We start from the raw sequence: 23,331 nt of genomic DNA, 5'->3' as shown, positions 1-23,331 counted from the left end.
TGGATACTGAGTAGCACGAATACCTGTCATGCAGGAAGTTGGCATAGCAACTCTGCACTGCACTTGTGAAACACTGAGCAGACAGGTGCACAATACAAATACTCAGATGTGCTTGCTTCTCCACAAAATGGTTAAATCCCATGAAGCATTTTTTTTTTTTTTTGGCTTCTCTTTTTGAGAAATACAAACTCTTCACTCTAATAACTTAAAGCAGCTCATTTGTTGAATAGGAGAGGATATTCATGACTCATGGAAAGATTTAGTCTCTGTTCTTCCCCTGAATAAATGACATTTAGCTTAAAATTTTCCCCTCACATAATTCTCTATTGACTGGAAAATAGTACTAAAAAAAAACCCAAGCTTTTCTGTATTTGTTAAAAATATATACATTTTCAGGGAAAGAACTGCTTACCTGTTGACAACAGGTCCCTTGAAACCAGGATCAAATGCTCTTGAATCACCTGCATTTAAAACAAAGAGAGTTTTAAGCATATAAGTCTATAAAATGGCAAATAAATACATGTAAAATATTAATAAAGAACAATCTACATCTTGGCTAGTCCACTGCTCAGTGCAGTGTTGAATTCCTGCTTTGGTCCAGTGAGACTTCAGCTATGCCTTGGTTAGAACTGTCAGTCTTTCTTCCTCCGTCCAGCTAGAAGCAAGACTAAAAAGAGTTATTAAGGACCATATTCTGTGCATCCTGTACACGCATCCTCTCACTGTTCTGAGTGGCAACATTATAGAGGGCATACCGAGTGGTGAACTTGGAAGCCCTTCCAGCCTGCAAACCGTTTACCATCTGCCGTGGCCAAGTATTACTGAGTGCGTGTGAGGTGCACAGTATGATGGAGATGCCTGCTTATTCCAGTTCTCCCTGTCCTCTTGGTAGATTAGGCTTTGCTTCCAGAAGCTGGAATATTAGTCACTGTTGTTCTCTGCCATGCTGGCTGTATGGCATATACATAGCATTATTATAATACATAAATGTCATTTTTATTGTTTTTTTTGTTTTGTTTTTTTTTAGATCTACCACTAGACTTCATGCCATCTGGGGATATGCCCTAGTCATTCATTGTTGCATCATGATTGCAATATATTCCCCTCATCTTTAAGCAGTAGCAGGTACACAGGGAATGGCCATTTTTTTTCTCCCACATGTACTGCATGGGAAAACCCAGTAATAACTTCTGTAAGGTAATTTCTGCCTAAAGGTGTACATTTTGCAACCCCCAATGCGTGACTCTTCTCCCCTAACCTAAGCATCACCACACTTTCCTCTAGGACTTTGTCCCTGTCTAAAGGCCTGGTGTTGGTTAAGGACAGAATTTCCAAAAGGGACTGGAAAAAAGACCTCCCACCCCCACGTCAGAAACCTAACTTTGCCTGTACTCTAAAGGGACATCAGGCCGAGGGCTGAGAGGCCTCTTCAGTGTAATCACAGGCTGACAACCAAACAACAGGAGGGAAAGGATAGACTTGCAAGAGAAACCTAAGAGCCAGTCAGTCCTCAAATATTCATAAAGCACTGACTATGTGCTTCGGGCTCTGAGGGATATAGAAATACATAAGGCTTGCTCCCTAGCTTAGAGCCCTGACATCTGGGGCGGGGGCAAGATCCACATACTGATTGAGTCCACAGATATTTTCTGAGAAGCTTTATATATCTGGCCCTGTGTTATAATACATGAACAATGAATATACCCTAAAAAACAATTAAGAAAGTACTAAATTCTCTGGTATTGGCCTTCAGAGTTTTGAGAAAGCTGGTTTCATCAAGGACTAGTGGAGTCAAGAGGGTTTCATTCCAGAAATGAGGGGTGTGTGTGTGTGTGTGTGTGTGTGTGTGTGTGTGTGTGAGAGAGAGAGAGAGAGAGAGAGAGAGAGAGAGGAATGGCATGAAAGGGAAGGGAGAGACACTCTGGGTGAGTCAACTAGAGCTCTGTTAAATTCCACAACTATTTACTGATCACTTGCGATGCGCTCTGCATTAAAGGAGGCACTGCAGGGGATGCAAGGTTAGTGAAACACTCCTTCCGTCTCCACAAGCTAACCAGCTTGAGCAGGGAGAAAAATGAGAGAAGCGCACAAACCACTCGAATACAAGGAAGGCATGATAAAAGGTGCCAGGAGAGTTCAGAGGAAAGAAAGGTCACACTCCGCTGCGATTTGTAGGGCAGTGCTCCTAGAGCCACAGTATTTTGAGACACAGGTAAAGTTTAGACCTGTAGTGATGAATGAAGTCACAGAGTGGGGAGTGAATATCATGTTTGTGGGGATGGTGACAAGGTCAGCCTGAATGGAGTACTGGATAATGGGAGAGGAGGAGGAAAAAACAAAGCTGAAGAGATAGTATGGGATCAGACTACAGAAAGCCTAAAACCAGGGATGGAAATTATTTTACCTTAGGCCTTCGGGGGCCATAGGAGGAGGAGAGCAAGGGGGTGACATGGTAGAAGCAGTGCTTCAGAGAGAGCAATTGAGCAACAGTGTACAAGCTGCTGTTCAAAGTGCAAAGTCAAGGAGACCAACTAGGAGTCTATTCAATAACAGAGGTGCGGTAGTGTGAGCCACTGCCCAGCGGTGGTGGAAGTAGTAGAAAGATCTAAGGGTCATCACAGAGTGGCCGTGTGGCCTAGGGATCTGGAGTAATAGTGCTCGAGTCAGCCCACCTGTTCTCTGTCACGCACTATCAGAGTGACCCTCGCCAGATGGTTTCATTTCCCTGAGTCTCCGTTTCCATATTTGTAAATGGGGATTAGAATAGTACCTATGTCAGCCCTGGCCGGTTTGGCTCAGTGGTTAGAGCATTGGCCTGCGGTCCGGAGAGACCCGGGTTCGGTTCCCACTAAGGGCATGTACCTCGGTTGCAGTTTGTCCCTGGCCCCGGTTGGTGGTGCGGGTGGCAGCCACTCGATGTGTCCCTTCACGTCGATGTTTCTCTCTCTCTCTCCCTTCCTCTCTCTGCCTCCCACTCTATCTGTACAAAAAATGGAAAAATATCCTCGGGTGAGGATAAAAAAAAAGAATAGTACCTATGTCAGAAAGTTGTTATGAGGATTAAATGAATTAATACCTGTAAAAGTGCTTACAACAGTAAGCTGGCACTTAGTAAGCCCCCAGTGTTCATTATTATTCCTTTAGTGACATGAAAAGATAAATAAAATGTGAAGAATGTTAAGACAGGAGGTTTAAAAGAAGTCAAAGATGGCTCCAAATCAAGGGACTATGGACCTAGAAACTGTGATTCTCAGCCACTTCTAGTCTTTTACCTTGGTTTAAGGAGAGGCTGATGTTATTAAAACAGTGGGAATATTAATGGGTATGAGAAATTAGAACATTTTTATAAGAAAAATAGCATGAGATTGACTTTGTTCTTTTTAAAAAAATATCTTTTTAATGATTTGTTAGAGAGGAAGGGAGAGAGAGAGAGAAACATCAATGTAAGAGAGAAACATTGATCAGCTCCCTCCTGCACACCCCCTACTGGGGATCGAACCCGCAACCTGGGCATGTGCCCTGACCTGAAATCAAACTGGGACATCTCAGTCCATGGGAGGACTCTCCATCTACTGAGCCATACCGGCCGGACATTGACTTTGAAGTTTGAAGTGACATCCAATTGAAGAGTCCATCATTCAATTGCAGTAAAAAAACTAGAACCTTGGGTCAAGTCTTGAGATAAATATTTGAATTGAATAAGTTTATATCATGAAAAGTGATGAACTCCATAAAGAAGAACATCAGATCTATTGGGTGTGCAGAGTAGTATTACAATGACAATAACAGTAATGTTTAACATATTTTTAGCATTACATGCGAAGCACTGTACTAAGTGCTTTTATGCATTATTTTATTATTATGTAGGTGGATTGGAAACTGTTATTAGCCTCATGTTATATAAGTAAAACAATAAGGCATGGGCCCTGGCTGGTTTGTCTCAGCGGTTAGAGTGTTGGCCTGCGGTCTGGAGATACCCGGGTTCGGTTCCCGCTAAGGGCACGTATCTCGGTTGCAGTTTGTCCCCAGCCCTGGTGAAACTAAGGAACATGCCCAGAGTCACACAGTTGATAAATGACCCACTTGGGATCCACACTACCCAGTCTCACTGCAGCGCAACAGGTCCTGTTCGCGGCACTCTGTAAAGCCAACATTGGTTCCTACTCCAGAATTGTGTAAAATGTTTCCTGTTTGAGACAGTCCACATACATGTCAGTGTCAAGTTCTCTGACACATGGTCAGCTTCTCATTTTCTGATTGCTTGTCGGACTCCGCCTCTGAGCAAAAAATATGTTTCAGGGTGTGCAATCCCTTTTCTCTGGGAACTAACCTCCTCTCTAATCTACAAGGGTGAGCCTCTTGCTGCCAAGCGTTTCCCATGTGCCCGTTCCTGGGCACTCAGTGACTTGTCTGGTTAGGACACAAGACCAAAGCTGGGCCAGTCATTCCTGGCTACCCTAGCCCAGGAACTGAGAATTAGAATGGACAGTGAGTTAGTCGGTGGGAGACTGGAACTCTAAAATATGAAGTTTGAAAGTCAGAGAAGCAGAGAAAGCTGGTTTTCAGAAATGACTGAAGAAATGTACAAAGAGAAGCAGAGATGGAAGTCCTGGAGGACTTCAGCTTCTTACTTCAGACCCTACCTGAGGCCCAGGGCTCAGCTTCATGAGACACCTGTCACCTTTTACTGAGGCCCCTTCCTTGATTTTTTTTTTTTTTTTTTTTTTTTTTTGCTATTTCACGTATTTTACGGACATCCGAAGAGGCCTACTAATATACTCACTCTCAGCTAGGTTCCAGCAATTCATTTGAACAACATTTATTCTAGTTTTGCAATAAACAGGTGGTGGGGATGAATTCCTGAGACTGAGTCGGCTTTCACAAATCTCACAGTTGAATACGCACGATGAACTCACAGCTATGATTTTAACACTCTGCGGCTGTCATGATAGAGACATGCGGAGGGTGCCATGGAGCACAGAGGGGCTCATGAGAAAAGAGGTGCTGTGTCTCCAGCTCCTGACTGACACTGAGCTTGAGCGTCGTTTTCTCCCCCCCCCGGGCTCTCGACCTGGCAGTCCCGCTCTGATGTGGAGCACTAGTGAGGACAGAGGACATTCTTGCTGGTCCTGATGCAGTTCCCCAAACTGGCTGAACACTAAAATATATCAAAACTTTTTTTGGGGTGGGTACAAGTTTCCAGCCCCCCCCCCCACTAAATACTGCATTTCTGTAGGTCTAGGGTGCACCTGGAAATGTGTACATTTTAAGTCTCAGCAGATCATTCCGATGCACAATCATACTTAGAGAGCACTAGGCTACTTGATTTATTCTGCATTTCATTTCATTTATTTATTTATTTATTTATTATTGATTAATTTTTGTTACAGATGTTTCTCCTTTTTTCCCCCACTGATTCCCCCATCCCCCTCCCTCCCTGCCCCTTCCCCAGATTGTTGTCCATGTCCACTGTTCATGCATACATGCGTATAAGTTCTGTGGTTCATCCCTCTCCCACCTCCCCACTTTTTAGGGGATTGTCAGTCTGTACCCCGCTTCCGCATCTTTGGGACTACCCCATTCCTCAAACTGTTATGTTCATTATATTCCACAAATAAGTGAGATCATATGAAATTTGTCTTTCTCTGTTTGGCTTGTTTCACTTAGGATGATACTTTCAAGGTCCCTCCATGTAGTCTCAAAGGATAAGAGATCTTTCTTTCTTACCGCTGCGTAGTACTCCATTGTGTATATGTACTACTGCTTTTTTATCCATTCGTCTACTGATGGACACTTGGGCTGTTTCCAGATCTTAGCGATTGTAAATAGTGCTGCTACAAACATGGGGGTACATATATTCTTTCTGATTGGTGTTTTATGCTTCTTAGGGTATATTCCTAGAAGTGGGATCACTGGGTCAAATGGAAGATCAATTTTTAATTTTTTGAGGTGACACCATATTGTTTTCCATAGTGGCTGCACCAGTCTGCACTCCCACCAGCAGTGTACTAGAGTCCCCTTTTCTCCACACCCTCGCCAGCACTTGTTGTTTGATGATTTGTTGATGGTGGCCATTCTGACAGGTGTGAGGTGATACCTCATTGTTGTTTTGATTTGCATCTCTCTGATGCTTAGTGATGAGGAGCATTTCTTCATATGTCTCTTAGCCATTTGTATGTCCTGCATTTCATTCTTAACCTCTATCTTAGTTCGTGTATAGTCATTAAGACTAGCTGTACGGAACAGAGCAAACCTGATGGAATCAGAGAAATGCAGGCCAGCATGATGTGTACGAGCTTTGGGGAACACCACAAATTAAGGGTAAAAGTTAAAATGAAATATTTATAGAAAGAGAAGTAGAAAATTGACATTCAAAAAAGCCAAAGAAGTCCCGGCAAGGTGGCTCAGTTGGTTGGAGCATCGTCCCATACATCTAAGAGGGTGCAGTTACATCCCCAGTCGGGCGCGTTTAAACAGGAGGCAACCCACCAGACCAACGTCTCCCTCACCTTGAAGTTTCTCTTCCCACCCTTCTCAGTCTCTAAAATCAACAAAACATATCCTAGGGCGGGGAAAGCCAAAGAATTGCAGGAAAGAAGGAAGATTATAAATTCCCCAGGAAAAATTATTATTAACTGAATGCTTACTTGTAGGGGGGCTGCTGTAAGTGCCTTATACACAGGTATGGCCTTTTGCACACTTCCACATAGAACAGTGTGAACTGTACCCCAACACCAGTGGTTGTCATGGACCGTTCCCAGTGATTCGGCTGCACACCATTGTCGTCTCTCCGTGTACAGGGGGGAAGCGGAGGCACAGAGGGTAAGCAGATTCGCCATAGCCACTCAGTTAATGAGAGGTAGCTGTGGAATTGGAAGGCGGACAATCTGTCCCCAAAGGCCATGTCAAGATACTGGGTAGTAAATTCCTTATTAGGGATCTTAGAGAAATTCCACAGATGAGTGGGGAGAGGAGGTAGGTTGTAAGGGATTAGCAATTTTTACTGCTCCTGTAATTATTCGCCTTTTACGTTAAAGAGGCTAAAGTGGCTTAAAAGTGTGCGGGCTGCCTTTCCATCTTGGTGTGGTTTGCACCCCGCCAAGTGAAAAGCGGATCGCAGTGTAAGTGGAATGCTCCTGTCAAATCTGCCTAAAGAGCTGACACGTTCTGACTGTAAATCCTGGCTGCCTTGAATTTCAGTTGAAAATAAACTAAAATCACAGTCGAATGGTAAGATTTAGCTGATTCCACACAGTAATGACAGCTGGAAAGTGACGACTGCAGCCTGCCCTGTGTGCTAGCAGAACTTTATTGTTATGCAAATTTTTTATTTCCTGAAATCAATACAGGGCATCTCTTTTTCAGAGGTCCTCAAGTGCTCTAATTACTTCTCTGGAATAAATAAACTGAGGGGCTAGCTAATGAAAAAGAGCCACCATGTTTCACTGTCATATAGTTTAGCTAGCTGAATATAATTCATATTTCTCATTTAAAGGGAAAGAAAATAATTAAAATTAGGTAATCATATTAAAAGCTTCTTAAGTTCATATTAAAAGCTTCTGGAGTCTTTGGTCACCCAAATTATGACAATAGAATCACTAAAAATATTCATAATAGATGGTTACACATTTCTTATTGTAGTTAACAGTTTGTATTGCACTCATACAATGTAATTATTCTTACTAGAAATAATTTATAAAGGCTAAGGAAAATAGTCCAAGTAATTAATTCAATTCATGGGTACAAATTTCACAGGGCTCTGTTGAATGCAAATGGTGAGATAAAGCAGCCTGTCATGCTTGAAAGACTCTTTTCTTTGAAAGAAATCTGTTTCTCAAAGAAAATGACAATATAACTACCATTGATTTTTTTTATATAAAAAGCAGAAATTTGAAACATTTAATTTTGTCCTTGTAATATATTCTCCTTCAAAGAATCTAATGTGATTTGAAGAGCAAAAGGAGAATTTGGTGAGGCAAAGAAGTATTTTAGGACTTAGTACTATTATGAGCAAGCAGGTTAGATAATTTTCCAAAAAGCATGGATAAAAGGCATAGTGTAAAAATTTTTTTAAATTTTATTAAATTTTTTTTTTCTTTATTGATTTTAGACAGAGAGGAAGGGAGAGGAAGAGAGAGATAGAAACATTAAGAAAGGAACATCGATTGGCCACCTCCTGCATGACCCCACTGGGAATTTGGCCCACAACCTGGGCATGTGCCCTGACCGGAAATCGAACCAGAGACCTCTTGGTGCATGGGTCAATGCTCAAACACTGAGCCACACCAGCCAGGTTATAGTGTAAAATCAAGTCTTGCTTTAATAGTCAACAACAGTCAGTGGAGAATTGTGAATAATTAAGTACTAATTTTACTTTATTTTTCAGATGTGTTTATGATTTTGTTTCTATACATGAGGGCCTCCCACTTACTCCAGGGAAATGGTTTCTTTCCCTCCAAGTCTCAACAAAGGATAAGAAGCCGTGGTCTTTGCCATTTCTTTCGGGTAATGTTCCTACTTCTCAGCCCAGCAGCCATGGCCTTTCATGCTATCTCACCAGCCTCATCTCCTACCATCCCTCACTTCAAACTTGATCTTCTGGCAGGTCTGTACTGTGATGTTTCCCCTCCAAAATCAGATGCTTTGCATAGTGCCCTTTGATTAATATGATTTTCCTGTCTTTGTTCTCTTAATAATGGTTAAAGGAAGCCTACAGGTCTCCTTACAAATTTTTCACTCATCCTGGAGGAAGGAATAAGAACCAAGACATTCTATTGGCTGCTGTGCCCGTGGATGGAGCCCACTTCACTAGAAACCAATATTGAGAACTTTCATGTAATTCATCCCAAGGTAGCTAATTCCATTGATCTTAGAAATATACATACTTTTGTTATGTGCATGAGGCCATTTTATATGCTGTGGTGGAAAGATATCCATGCGCTAATGCCCCAAACTTGTGAATATTTTACCTTACACAGCAAAAGAGACTTTGAAGACGTAATTAAATTGAGAACCATAAAAGGGGAGATTAACCTGGATTATCTGGGCAAACCCAATGTAATCACAAGAGTCCTTAAACAGAGAAGAGGAAGACAGAAGAGTCAAAGAAGATGTGACCACAGAAACAAGGTCAGAATAACACAATGTGAGAAAAACTCAGCTGGCCATTGCTGGCTTTGAAGATGGAAGGGGGTCATGAGCCAAGACATGTGGTTGCCTCCAGAGGCCAGAAAATTAAGGAAATGAATTCTCCTCCCCTAGAGCCTCTAGAAGGGAATGCAGCACTGACGACTCCTTGATTTTAGCCCACTGAGACATATTTTGAACTTCTGACCTACAGAATTATAAGATAATACATGTGTGTGATTTTAAGCCACTGTATTTGTGGTAATTCATTATAGCAACAAGAGGAAGCTGATACACATGACTAGTTCTCCCACTGAATTGATAGCTCCTTTAAAGCAGAAACTAGACCTTGGTTATTTTACTGCTATTACCTACTTGGATGCCTGGTATATACATAACAAGAACTCAATAAATGTTTGGAGTAAATTCAGAAAGAACGTCAATGTAATTTCGAACTCTTCTATCTTTGAGGTTATTAAAATACAAATAGGAGGACAATTTTGACCATTACTAGCTAGTCATTTTAGATTTCAACTTGGATTAAAGGCAAATTGACTCCTAGAATTACATTGATGTGAAAAGTTACTCTTCCCACCACCAACACTAAACATTCATTTATAATGTCCAGATCAGGAAGAGTGAACAAAGGAAGTAAGGGAGACAGTATCCCATACTGGTAAATTCAAACTGGGTATTAAATTACCCTGTATCAAATGTCATTTCTGCCACCTACAAGCTCTGTGATCTAGGAGAAACGACTATTTATCTCTCCAAAATTCCATTGTATCATCTACAAAATGATAAATACTAGTGTCAGGATTCAGGACAAGTCACCCCAAAATGTGCCTCTGTGTGTGTGAATTATTTTGAGTTTAAGGCAACTGAGATCCTTTGGACTCAAGAGAAACTTCCTCCCCACCTTCCTCAAATAACTAGTAGAATTTAAATTAGGGGCCTTACCCATAATAAGAATTATTAGAGATAACCTTCTGAGCTATCTATCTTGCAGGGTGAACTAATAATTACTCAAAATCTGCTCTTATTGTTCTCAATGAATTTTCTCCCCTTCGAAGCCCCAAGGTGCTTTACCTCATCTTCAGCTCAGAACGCCTTACATACCTCATTTTAACTTCCTGCCCCTGAACTTCTCATGCGTGCAAGGTCTCTGACTCTTTCCTATAATTGGAGTTCCCATATGTACATATGTAATTAAATTTGGTTATTTTTTTTTCTAGTTAATCTGTCTCATGTAGATTAAATTACTGGACCAGCCAAAAGAACTTGAAGGGTAGAGAAAAATTTCTTCTCCCCCCACAGTGGCAAAAAAGTAAAAATACAAAAAGGGGGAGCCAATTTCTGCCTTCAGGGTGACCATGGGAAATAGCAAAGTATATGTAAATTACCCTCATAACCAAAATCAATGCAACCCAACTTTAGTTGAATAGTCACATTGGTTATAAGTGACACCAATAATTCTAGAAAGGTTTCAATGACTAAACAGGTTGTGGCATTTATGGAATAACTTCTGGAAGGAGAATAATTTTGAAAATGCTTGAAGGAAAGAAAGTGTCACATGGGAAAGCTGGACAAAGGTACATTCTCAGCCACAGCAAAGACGTTGCCTGGGGAAGGAGACACAAGAGCAGTTAGGAGAAGAAAGCACACCATTGGGAGCAGAGTAGGATTTACAGAGCCCCTCATGTCTTCTTGTTACCAGAAAGGGGACCTGGCCCTGAGCAGGTCTGCCTAGGGCTGGCCAGAAGTGTATAGGTTCTTGACTTGGTACAGGAAAGATTTCACAATACAAGTCCAGGTGACTTTTAGTGAACATTTGTTAAAGCTGGGAACAGTGAAACAAGGGAGGGCCTAGGGTAGAAGAAGCAACAGCAGAGGGACTAGGTGGGGAAATAAGCCCAGGCTGGGCTGCTTTGGCTCACTCAGAAGTCAGAGAAAAGGGGACCTTGGGGACAGGTTCAGGGGGTTAGCCTGGGACAAGCTGCTGCTGCCCATTGCCCCCTGGTCTCAAGCTCTGTGGGGGGCCCTTAGCATTTAGAAGATGTGTGACTGTGGGGAAAGAAGGGAAAGGGAAAGGTGTGTGTGGGCTCCCTGAAGGAAGAGTGGAACCTAGGACTTTCGTTTTGAGGGTTTTTAAAGGCTGGAAGTTTAGGGGAGGTCTTGGGGAGAATCTCAATAGAATATTCATCAGCTTTATGCTGATGAATGATATTTATTCCCTTAACTTCATTTGTCCTTGGGTGTGGTTGGCAAATGGCACTGATTGGATTTCTGCTCTCTATCTCTCTGAGTAGGGTGATTTAAGCTATTTACCCTCCGGTTGGGAGAAGTGTTAACCATTTAGTCTTAAGTATCCCTGATTACAGAAGATGGGATTTTACGATTTACTAGATGGCTGTAAACTGCTTGGCCATTTACCTGTCTGTCTAAGTTGCCCTATTCCACTTCTCCTGGCTAGCCTGTCTCACTGTGAGGAAGTACCATAGTTGTCATGAGTTTATGTTCCTGTTTGACGCAAAGGAAATAGAAGACTGAATATCGAGGAACGAACAAGAAGATTGCTATCTTATTTCAGATCTGGATGGTAGGTGCCTGACTGAGGCTATAGAGGGGATGAGGCAATTCCAGAGACATTACAGAGGAATCCATCCAGTGGGGGTGAAGAAAAGGGCATGGTGCTACGCTTCACCACCTAATGACAGCAATTCCTCATGCAGAAAATGATGTGCACTGCAGAAACTCATCTTTGGCAGAAACATGACCCCACGTTAGACATGGCAAGATTAATGAAAATGCAAATGAGAACTCCTTCAGCACTGATTCAAACCAAACAATACAGTGATATCATGACCTTATCATGGTTGTTTTTTCTCCCAGTTTGAGTAACTTCCTAAATGGATGGGTGATAAATCACTCTGCGCTACATCAAGAATGTCAAATTTCATGCTTTAAGAATGAATTTTCTAATCACAATGTTGGTTTCTAAATAGATGACATCATTATTTGAAATAATTCATCCTATTTGAACACAAATCATCAACATTTAGTTAGAACGTCAACCTTAGAAGCAATAACCTAAAAGAAGCAGCCACTGCTTCCACTGAGCAGGCCAAAGAAAACACACATAAAGCACTCAGGGTGCTTCTTAATAGACTGGTTTTATAGGCAGTGCTGAAAGATGCACGTTTAGGGGGCATTGGAAATGCACTTCTAAAAAAATGATTTTTCTTGACTATTTTGACAAAGCAGTGAATTTGTGCTATAGAACAGCCATGAATTATTAGATAATCACACATCTACTCAGAATAAATAAAATTCTGAATCAATATTGATTTAAAAAGAGAGTCTGGAAGCAAACAAGAACACAAATTGAGTTTGAAGGTTATCAGTGCGGGTTTTCTAATACTTCTTTCTAAAAGACCCATGCCATACTCTAATTACATTGAAGAGACTCCTTATTTTCTTCCAGTTTTATAGGTTGTGCATTTCATTATCATGCCAGCCCCTATTCCCTCACCTCCTAAAAAATACAAGTATCATTTCACAACAAGAGATAGGAAGTAAAGAGCATTTCACTCCCCCTAAATATAAAAATAAGCACTTCATCTTGCTTTTCCATCTGCAGATTTCAGGCAATAGCTTAGGAAGTGAATAAGGTTGATGAAAATGATAGTTTTGAAAATGATTATTGCATAAATACAAACATTAGCGTTTGTAAATAAGAAGCAAATTGTCTTTAAAGTTATAGATAAGTAAAAGGCTTTCCACTGAACTTAAGAATAAACCCTACTAAAGGAAAGTACCAAGAATTTGTCAATTTATCACGAAGTGTGTAAAGCAGTTTGGTAGCTAGTGATAACATCTTTCCTATTTCCTCGTATTGCCCACGGGTTATTGATGAGAACAAAATTAAATTGCTTATCAACTCTGACTTTTGCCACAATTCAAGAAGATGAATGATGATAATCACTGGAAAAAGTTCCTACTCCTGGGCCTGAAGTGTAGGAAAGAAAACATATTTTCATGCATAATTTCTATCAAGGCATCATGATCCGACAAATAAAAACTACAAGTGGAGTACACTATTAAAATCTGTATTCCATGTAGGGCCTTTCACCAATGTTCAGACTAGTCATTCAGAATGAGAAACAGGAATAACAGGCAGCAGGGATAGAACAATTCACTGCATGACCACCTGTTATCTCAATTCAGAGAGAGAGAGAGAAAACAAGAGAGAGATTGAGATTGAGGTTCTTTCTTCTTCCTTAGGGCTGGGGTGGGAGGTGGGGAAGGAGTGGGCTCTTGTTATAGAACAAAATAATCACTTGGAATGGATGCCTGGAGTCTTATCTCAGTCCCTCCAGGAGTCCTGTCTCCTTGGATCAAGTCAATGATAAAAGAGCTTTTAAAGTCTATGGAACGAGCGTATGTGAGAGAGAAAAGCTCATAACATTTTTCTTTTCACAAAATGGATCTTTCACAAAGAGACCGAACATATTGTGAGCTTATTGTCAAAGGGAAACTTTGGGCTTATTTCTTTTACTTTCCGCATAAATATAAAGGAGTGAGTGAAAGACTAGGGAAGGGAAATCTGGCACTCAAGACAAGGGTTTGCCTCATAATCTTCCATAATGGTGATAATCTAAAACCGTGAAGACAAATCTGTAAGTAAAAGTCTACCTGTTACTTCAATTCTATAAGTACGAGAGGTTCATCTCCCCCTCCCGCCCCCCCAAAAGAACTAAAACTTCTGGATACAAAGCTTAAAAAACATCTTAAAAGCACTGAAAATCTGACAAATCTGACAGTGAAGAAATACCAGGTCAAAATCCAAGCGAAAGTAAGAACCCAGAGAGAAAGATACTACTAAAGTCACTATGGACTCATATTTACCAACTTCGCATATTCAAGGAGCAAAGGGGACAGAAGACTCAGCCCAGAGGTTGCTCAAGGTAAGGAGTGAAATAGGAAATCATCCCTCCATAAAGTTCAAACTCCAAAGGACTATACCTCAGAATGAAACCCACCTTGCCCTTGAGAAAGCCACCTCCACACTGAGCAGCAGGATGGCAGGAAACAGGCTTATGTGAACTTGCAGTGTGTGGCAAGAAATCTGAAGTGGAGTCAACCCGTCAGTGCTGCGAGGATTCTGACAGGCGGATGAACAACAGACTTCTGTTGGAACGCATCTGTATTCGCAGAATAATCAAAAATAATTTTCCAAAAAATATATGCAGCTCACAATGAAAAAGTAACAAATCACATAAGGGAACAAGACACTGTGAAAAAGTGAGATAATCCACAGTAGACTCACAAAGTCTTTAGATCTTTATTTTTTTTATTTTTATTTTTTTATCCTCACCCGAGGACATTTTTTTTTTTTTTTATATTTTGTTCAGATAGAGTGGGAAGGAGAGAGAGAGAGAGAGAGAAACATCGACGTGAAAGGGACACATCGAGTGGCTGCCACCCACACAACCCAACCAGGGTCGGGGACAAACTGCAACCGAGGTACATGCCCCCAGCGGGAACCGAACCCGGGTCTCTTGGGACCGCAGGCTGATGCTCTAACCGCTGAACCAAACCGGCCAGGGCTAGATCTTTAAATTATTAGTCCCAGATTATAAGACAATCATGATTCTTGGTTTTCAGAAATAAAAGATAAACTTGGAAATAAATGTGAAGAACTATAAAAAAATCACCTAGAAACTTCAAAAATGAAGAAAATGTAATCAGAAAGGGAAAGAACACAATAAATGAAATGTAAAGCTTTGTGGACAAGTTTGACGTCAGATTAGACACAGCTAACGAGGCAAGGGGCAAACTAGAAAGTGAGTCAATGTAAATTATTCAGAATGTAGCGCAGAGAAACTAGGAAAGGAAAATATTAAAGAATAGTTAATATACTGAGTAGAGAGTGAGTTCTAATATATCAAATCAGATTTCCAGAAAGAGAGAATAGAGATGAGGGAGAGAGGCAATAAAAGAAAACAACTGTCGATGTAAAATTCTATATCTTCTGATAATATGTTCCAGAAAAAGGGTGAAATAAAGACAATTTCAGGCAAAAAACGAGAGAGAGAGAGAGAGAGAGAGAGAGAGAGAGAATTTCCACTGGCAGGATCTCATTAAAATGGATTAAGCACAGCTATATTTCTGAGAGAAGAAAAGTGAGTCAGGTATAAGGTCTTTGATGCAAGAAGAAATATATACGGAGTGACGAAAGGGAAGAGGAGAATGATCACTGCTATATAAAGCATAAAGCAATAATAATAAAGTCTTGTGGGGTTAAATAAAACAAGAGAAAATTATGCCAGTAGTGGAATGTAATCCAAGAGTTGAAGTGTCGTAGGCTTTTTGTATTGTGTAGAAAATGGTGAAATATTAATGAATTTTAAAGTTTAATAAGCATTTATGCTGCAATTTTAAAAGAGTAGAATCAGCATATATTACTTTGAAAATAGTATAGTAAGGAAAATGGAATAAGAAAAATTAGCCAATCTAAAATCAGATAAGAAAAAGAGAAATAAATAGAACAGTCAGGGGAATGTGAAAGCACCAATAAAGTAATGTATGTTGTTATGAACTGAACATTTGTGTCCTCCCAAAATTCGCATGTTAAAGTCCTAACTCCCATTATGGTATTTGGAGGTAGAGTCTTTGGAATTTCATTAGCTTTAGATGAGGGCATGAGAGTGGGACCCCATACTGGGACTAGGGTCCTTATAAGAAGAGGAAAAGAGACCAGAGCTAGCTCTTTGTGCCATGTGACGACACATCTTCAAGCCAGAAAGGACTGAGGTGCCATCCTTTAAGGCAGCTATGTAGGACGGTCCGCACAGCTGTGCACAGGTAAGGGCTTCAGGCATTCTGAAGATAGCTCAGGTAACAGCCCAACCAATTATTCCCAAGGCTCCAGGATGGCTGGGCCACCCGAAGGAAGGTAACCAGAAGGGCTTACAGAATCAAATGATCAGCCTTGGTCCAACCAACGGTTGAGCTCTCAACTAAAGCCTTCTAGGTCTTCTCATTCTGCCATAAACTCTCCAGAATTTCTGAGATATTTTTTTTTTCAGGTATATTAGGCTGCCCTATGTTCTCAAATAAAAAGGAACTCTGGTGTCTTTTCTATGCCAAATCGACACCAATCCAAGGGGAATCCCCTGCTGTCTTCCACTCAGGCCAGTTAAAACCAACAGAAGACTGAGAAACATTTCTCCATTCCTTCTGAAATCTATATCTGTTTCTTAATGTCCCCTCCCCCCACTCTGTTATCAGAACCATAAATGAGAAGTTAGTAAGATGTGCTTATATATTTAGAATATACGTTTCATCAAAACTTAAATTATGGTATTCTGTGTTTAATACACAAAAACGTTCCCCACACATTCTAATTCATGAAAGTTTCACAACAAAATAAAATCAGAGTAGATGCACATGAAGAAATAAAAAGCTCTTGACAATCACGGAATGTATTACATTAATAATACATTATTAATCTACATGAAACATATGTATTAAGGTACATAGAATGTAATAATATATTACTAATATAATATAATAATATATTACATTCTATGTATAAAACTGCATTGTTGGGTTTAAAATCTATAAAGATATAGTAGATAGAGAGTTAAAACAGAAACAGAAAATTTATATTTGAGTCCTACATGTTTGATTCAATACATAACCTTGAACAAATCATTTTACCTTTTTAGGTCTTAGTTTTTGTTAAAGGGAGGACATAATCCATCCACTATTTATGTCACAGCTGGAAAATCAAATGAGATCATGACATAAAATCATTTATAAAATGTACGATGTTTCCAAAATTGTGAGAAATTATGATATTCAATGACCTATGTGAAATGTTGACACATCACAGGTTCCGTTCTCCTTCGCCATTCTTACTAGCTCACGTTTAATTCCCATGCCCGCGCCACCCACTCTGCCTTCTTCTAGTTTACTAGTGAGAGTTGAGAGAAGGGAAAGGATCAACTTATGTCTTCCTGCCTTGGCTTTAGCTTCTGGTGCTTTTGCAGCCTCTAAAATGACCCAAAAGTACTCTCTTTCACAAATTTCATCTCCCAAAGCTGTGGACATTTAGAGGCTCAGGCAACCTGTAATACTATTATTTGCACTATTGATTTCTCTTTCTCCCAATCGGCCCCCAAAGAGACCATGCCAAAGGAGAATACATTTGAAGCCAATGAGCTGCCAGATGCACCCCTAACAGACCTCCTAGGAGCCTTGCAAAAGGGGGTGCTGGGTAGGGAAGAAGCCTTGAAGACCAGCACGCTGCCAGCCCAGACTGCAGTAGGCGCTCACAGCCACATGGTGTGGCCAGTGCGCCCCAACCCCAAAGAAGCAAAAGTTCAAAATAATATATAATTTTAAAACAGTTTTGTACATAAACTAGTCAAGGTTTCTCCAGCACTAACTGATACAAAGCACAATGAGGTGGCACTTTTATTTATTTTTCTCTCTCCTTTTAAAAATTGATGTTAAAGAGAAAGGAAGGGAGAGGGAGAGAGAGAGAAAGAGAGAAAGGGGGTGAGAGAGAGATCAATCTGTTGCCTTCCCCTATGCCCCTGACTAAGGATTAACCCACTAACCAAGTTATGTGACCTGACCCGAAATCAAACCCGCAACCATTTGGTATATGGAAGGATGCTCCAACCAACTGAGCCACACTGGCCACGGCTACCATGCATTTCTTAATAGATTCTCATGAAGGTTTCTTAGGCTGTTAGCATTTCACACTCAGACTAAGGCTTACCATATTTCTTGTCCTTTAAGTAAGAATTTGATGGTTCTCCTAGGATAAGCACGAAACAAATATTTCATTATTTGTAGGGGTTGGTGACTCTGGAGCATTTATGCATCTCTCCCCATCTTAGAAATCCTAGTCCTTTTAGACTTTGACACAGAATAACATAAGGTCCGTTGGACTAGCTGAACTGATACTAAATATCCAAAGTCACTATACTGAGCATTTACTCTTAAAAAATTAAAGGAGTTGCACGAAAGTGCTGGAAGTGAGAGGCTCGGGTGTGGCGGAATAAAGCCATTAACTCTTTCATTTTTACCCATGCCCTGTACAACACAGAAAATATGCACAGCCGGAAAGTTCAGCAACAAGAAACGGAGTACTTTGTTACATCCTTTTACTTTATGTTACTTTACAGACCTCATAAGACACATTAGTCATGAAACACTTTATATGCATTAAGTACCTCTAATTACATACAGAATAGCCAGTGTAGATTAGAGAAAAGAGATATAATTCAAATTCTTCAGCCACACTTAAACCACATTATATGTGGCTTTTTGCTTTAACATGATAGTTATTAAAATAGCTTATTCTATTTGGAAGATATTATTATTTATGGGTGGGGGGGGGTGGCAAGCTCCATAATAATAGCACCCTACAGATTCAAGATTCAAATAATTCCATATGTATATGAAACAAAAATATAAATACATTCTATGAACATGCTTTATCAGACTTGTCTACTCATTAATGCAAGTTGTTGAAAACAATTCCAACTATCAACCTGATGGTTAGAAATTACAACACTGATCTAAACATCAGTGGTCCTCATCAATCCAGCAAGAGTAAATCACTAAGTCAGAGCTGGATGAAGGTTCTAGGGAAAGTGAGCATTTGTAAACCGTGTTCACTGGGAAAATTATGATGATAAATAAAATAGCAACCGATTTTTTTTTATCCTCACCTGAGGACACTTTTTTGCATTTATCTTCAGACAGAGCAGGAGGGGGAGAGGGAGGAAGAGATAGAGAGAAACATCGAAGCCAGAGAGACTCATGGGCTGGTTGCCATCCACAAAACCCCAACCAGGACCGGGGACAAACTGCAATCCAAGGTACGTGCCCTTAGCGGGAACCAAACCCGGGTCTTTCCGGTCCGCGGGCCGACGCTCTAACCGCTGAGCCAAATCGGCCAGGTAGCAACTGATTTTTGAATACTTATTATGTACTAAGTGCCATGCATCAGTTACATGATCTCAACTAACACTCACAACAGCCTTTGCCATGGTCACAATAATCAGGTCTCTTCTACAAATGAAAAGCTGGGGCTTCCGGAGGCGATGCAAACCCTGGGATCTAATCTTTGCTTACAGTCACCTGTTAGTAAGTGGGGGTCTGTGTTCAAACTTAGGTCTGTGTGGCTCTAGTCTGCTCGTAGCCAGTACAATTACTAGCCTCTAGTACTATCAAATTTATGACAAAAATAAAGATTATGCATAACATTTTCCAGGACTCCCTCTTCCCCCCTTAAAAATGGCAGTGCTGGATCCCAGTCATTAGGGGACTAAGCCTGTCTGACCTCCCGGATTTCTTATGGGAACATACAGGTTTCAGACTCACCATTTGGAAAGCCCACTAAAGCCTTCAAAACGTCTTAAGACTGACCATCTCTCACTAGTTTTATTAGACTATCAGCATGTGTGTGTAAGGCTCAGTGTTGGAAAGACAGAATAAAATGTCAAGATCCAATACTAACTGTTTCATTCCTATTCCTGGGATGTAAGTGACTAGACTTGCCTTTCATATCCCAAATATACTAAAAATCAACAAAATTTGGTTTGTGGTGATATTTAAAAATCGTATGTCATAGTGGTTTTTACACAAGGCTCAACAGTGTGTCCCTCGAATCAAATGCTAGCTCATGCAGTGAAAGCGGGTCACCCCATCTTGAGCCCCTTAGTCTGACCTTCCCAGCACCCCCACCCCAGTTATATAAACTCCACCTGTGAGCCAAGGCCCCTCAGGAATTAGTGTAGGGCACAATGGTATGCAGATCAGTAATCCCAGCCCTAGCAAATGAGGGAGAAGGGACCTGGGCACTCACTGTAATATAGGTGCCTCTCAGACACAGTTCAATCCTCACAACCACCACCCACTGAAAGTGGCATTATCCCCGCTTTACAGATGGGGAACATGGAAACTCAGAGTGGGGAAAGTATTTGGCCAAGACTGCATATTTTTATTGTTTAACAAAACAAAGCAAAGAAATGAAGCAGGACTTAGGTACCGGTCTCCTTTTTCCCATGCTAAATATTATACAATATAATTTTGACTCTGTCATCCCAGATTTTGCACAACAAATGAAAAAGATCAAGGTTCTTTTTTGGTGTCATCAATTTACAGAATGGTTGAGTCAGCTTTCTGCATAAGCATATGTCTCTTTTGAAAGCTGCTGTGAGAATATTCATACCTTATACAGACTGCCTGAGACATGTACAGACACCAAAGCCAAGGCGTTTCACCCTGGCAACAGCTGGGAAGGCTGGGACCTCAAGGGAGGGAAACTTCTGGATCTGCATCATGCCTACTTATATCTAGTTAGTAGAAACTGTATGCAGTTAAAGATGGGAGCAATGGTCTCCCCTTCCGAGTCTGAATGATGTGCCTTTTTACTACCTTTATTTCCTTTTTCTTTCTTGCTTGAAAGGTGCTTAGGCAAATGATTGGCTGGAGATATGGGGCAGAGGGAGGAGGAGGGCCAATAGATGCACTTGATCATCATATAAAAGGCTCCGATTGTTTCTAGATGCCCTTGTAGAAATATATGCTCGAGCACCTGAGGTCTGAGATGGACCTGAGGCTATTGAGTATCATCTGTTCATCTGTAAATTTTTATGTTGTCCAAAAAAAAAAAAAATTGCTGCTGAGTCCAAAATGGTAACAGTTGTATTCTGGCACCATGGTCAGGTACTAGAAACAAAACAAAAATCTTGTCCCATGCATGAGTAATCTTCTTTTTTTTTTTTCCAAATCTAGTAGACACAATTTTAAGAAAAAAATGTAGTGAAATTGTGGAGTTAACGGAGGCACAGAGAAGTCGAGAGAGAAAGGGCCAGAAAACGTGGTCCATACATACAGTGCTTCACCCAAGAGAAAAAAAACAGTGGTAAAGATGCCCCAAGTCTAGGAAATCCAAAGCTACAAAATAGATACTAGGAAGAGGAAGATGAACAGCACATTTTAGAAATTTGAAATGTTGTATTTTATGTTACAAAGGAGGTTTGAAAACTCATAGCCTGAAAAAAAAAAAAAAATCATTTCAGATCGATGAGGTCAAACTCTGCTTCTGCTCGGCCACGGTAAAGTCAGGGACTTGGCCAGGCACCGGCCCTCACTCCCCCTGTGCCTGGGGCAAGCATGCTGTGTCCGTTTCCTCATCTGCAGAGTGGGAGGGAGCTCTATCACAGGGCTGCTCTGAGGAGTAAATGAAAGGATACTGGAATGCTCACCGCAGTGTCTGTCGTGTGATAGATACGCAATGAATGCTAATGCCCTTCCTTAGAGAACACCGGAGCTCCGAAAGATGCTGCCCCATGAAAATAAAATAGGTAGATAGAAATAAGAGGTGATCAATAAAGAAGAGATTGTTCTTAAATCATTGATATTGATATTTTGTGAAATAGCCTGAATTATAAAGAAACATGTGCACCACAAGATATACCCAAAGGTATCCTCCAGAACCACAATACCACAATATTGATAAATGGCCATTGATAGTTATGTGTAGCAGGAGTCTCCCAACACTTCTTGAAGCACTTTTGGCTCCAGGCTGCTTCAGCATTTACCCACATGATTGTCGAAGTGCTTTTGCCACTGTGATGAACATCCTCCTCCCGAAAAACACATGCCTACATATGCTATAGGTTTTATATTTTTCTGGTATTCATTTTCTTAAATTTTTATTTATTTCTCTTATTAAATGTATTGGGGTGACATTGGCTGATAAAATTATATAGGCTTCAGGTGTACAATTCTATAATACATCATCTGTATATTGTATTGTATGTTCACCACTCCAGGTCAAGTCTCCCTCCGTCACCATTTATCCCCCTGTAGCCTCTTCTGACCCAGAATTCTTGAACTCCTTTTTTCTTTTCCTTTTTTTACCTGTTCCTCCCTTTCAATGTTTTTCTCAACTAACTCATCCTGGTCCCAGATATGCAGACAGATACCATGTGTCCCACTCTAAATCCTCTCTTAACAGATATCTTTAATACTGCAATGTGAATTAGTGTAATATGCTATACATTTTAGAATGAAATTGGATAATTTATCCATATTTTTATTAACTACATTTTAAAAGACATGCCAAAGGAGAGAAACATAAAGCACAAATTCTTGCATAAATTGTGGCATCCAGGTGATGGATGGCAGACAAGAGGAGGTACAGCAAAGGATAGGTTTGGCAATAAAATTGAGCCATTTCTAATTTCTTCATGCAATGAATTGCCTGCTACACTTATTTATGAGGCAAGTCATGTTCCCCAACATAAACTATTGTCTCTTTCTACGTGTGGTTGTAAAAAATGCCAATCTCCCTGTGCCCTTCCCAAACGACCAAGGGATTCACTGAATGAAGAAGATCCACAGGACATCATCTCAAGCAATGTCATTCTAAATAAGCCCACGCCTCTAGGACTCATCTTTGTCCAGATCAGCATAATCCTTTGAATGAGGAAAGGTGCAATCTCTTTCCATATCAGCCTCTATGTTATAATGATGTGTGGTGGGCAGGTGAGAGAAGAAAACAGACATTGAGTAGAAGTCAGAATCTAACAGCTGCATGTAGAATTACAAACTTGAACAAAATTCTCAACAGTCTGTGGAAAACTGACACCACTGATTTTGCAAATTCCTGCGTGGTGTTCTGGAGGCGGGAGGTGGTATGTATGGTGCCTTTACATTTATGTACTATTTTAAATTAAAATTGGTTTGTATTGTTTTTACTCATTCAACCAAAATTTCTTGAGTACTTGTTCCTTACTAGTAGTGTAGCACTAGATCCACAATGAAATGGCAAGACCCGATTCTGCCCCTGAATAGTTTGCAGTCCAGTAAGAATAAGGATTTTACCGTCTTTTGAGTGATGTTATATAGGGGTATAGCCATTCTAAGACATGGGTAAGTGAGATGTTTGAACAGAGTATGGAGTCAACAACTTTGGGGATTCAAAACTGAACTACTAGAATAACGACGTAGCCCATTTTTGAATGTCAGAAGCAGGGTCAATGTGAGTTTTACCAAGGTCAAGGGACTAGAAAGCTGGTCCAATAATAAAATGGTACTCAACAATCCTAACTCATTCCAGTCCATTCCCTTAAGCATCTTCAGAGAGCTGAACAGGAAGAAGGTCCCAAG

At 40.6% G+C, this 23,331-nt stretch overlaps 1 protein-coding gene across 1 annotated transcript in view; it reads right to left on the bottom strand.

Annotated features, from left to right (window-relative positions):
* The window catches only part of SLC44A5 (solute carrier family 44 member 5), a 305,936-nt gene that overhangs the window by 118,421 nt on the left and 164,184 nt on the right, over window positions 1–23,331 (bottom strand). Inside the window, exon 2 of the mRNA XM_036256317.1 lies at window positions 413–461. Within this exon, the coding sequence (XP_036112210.1) occupies window positions 413–461 (49 nt within the window). The remainder of the gene's footprint in view (window positions 1–412; window positions 462–23,331) is intronic.

Source organism: Molossus molossus, unplaced genomic scaffold, assembly GCF_014108415.1.
Source record: "Molossus molossus isolate mMolMol1 unplaced genomic scaffold, mMolMol1.p scaffold_m16_p_12, whole genome shotgun sequence".
Lineage (NCBI taxonomy): Eukaryota > Metazoa > Chordata > Mammalia > Chiroptera > Molossidae > Molossus > Molossus molossus.
This window is presented reverse-complemented; position numbering and strand designations above follow the sequence as displayed.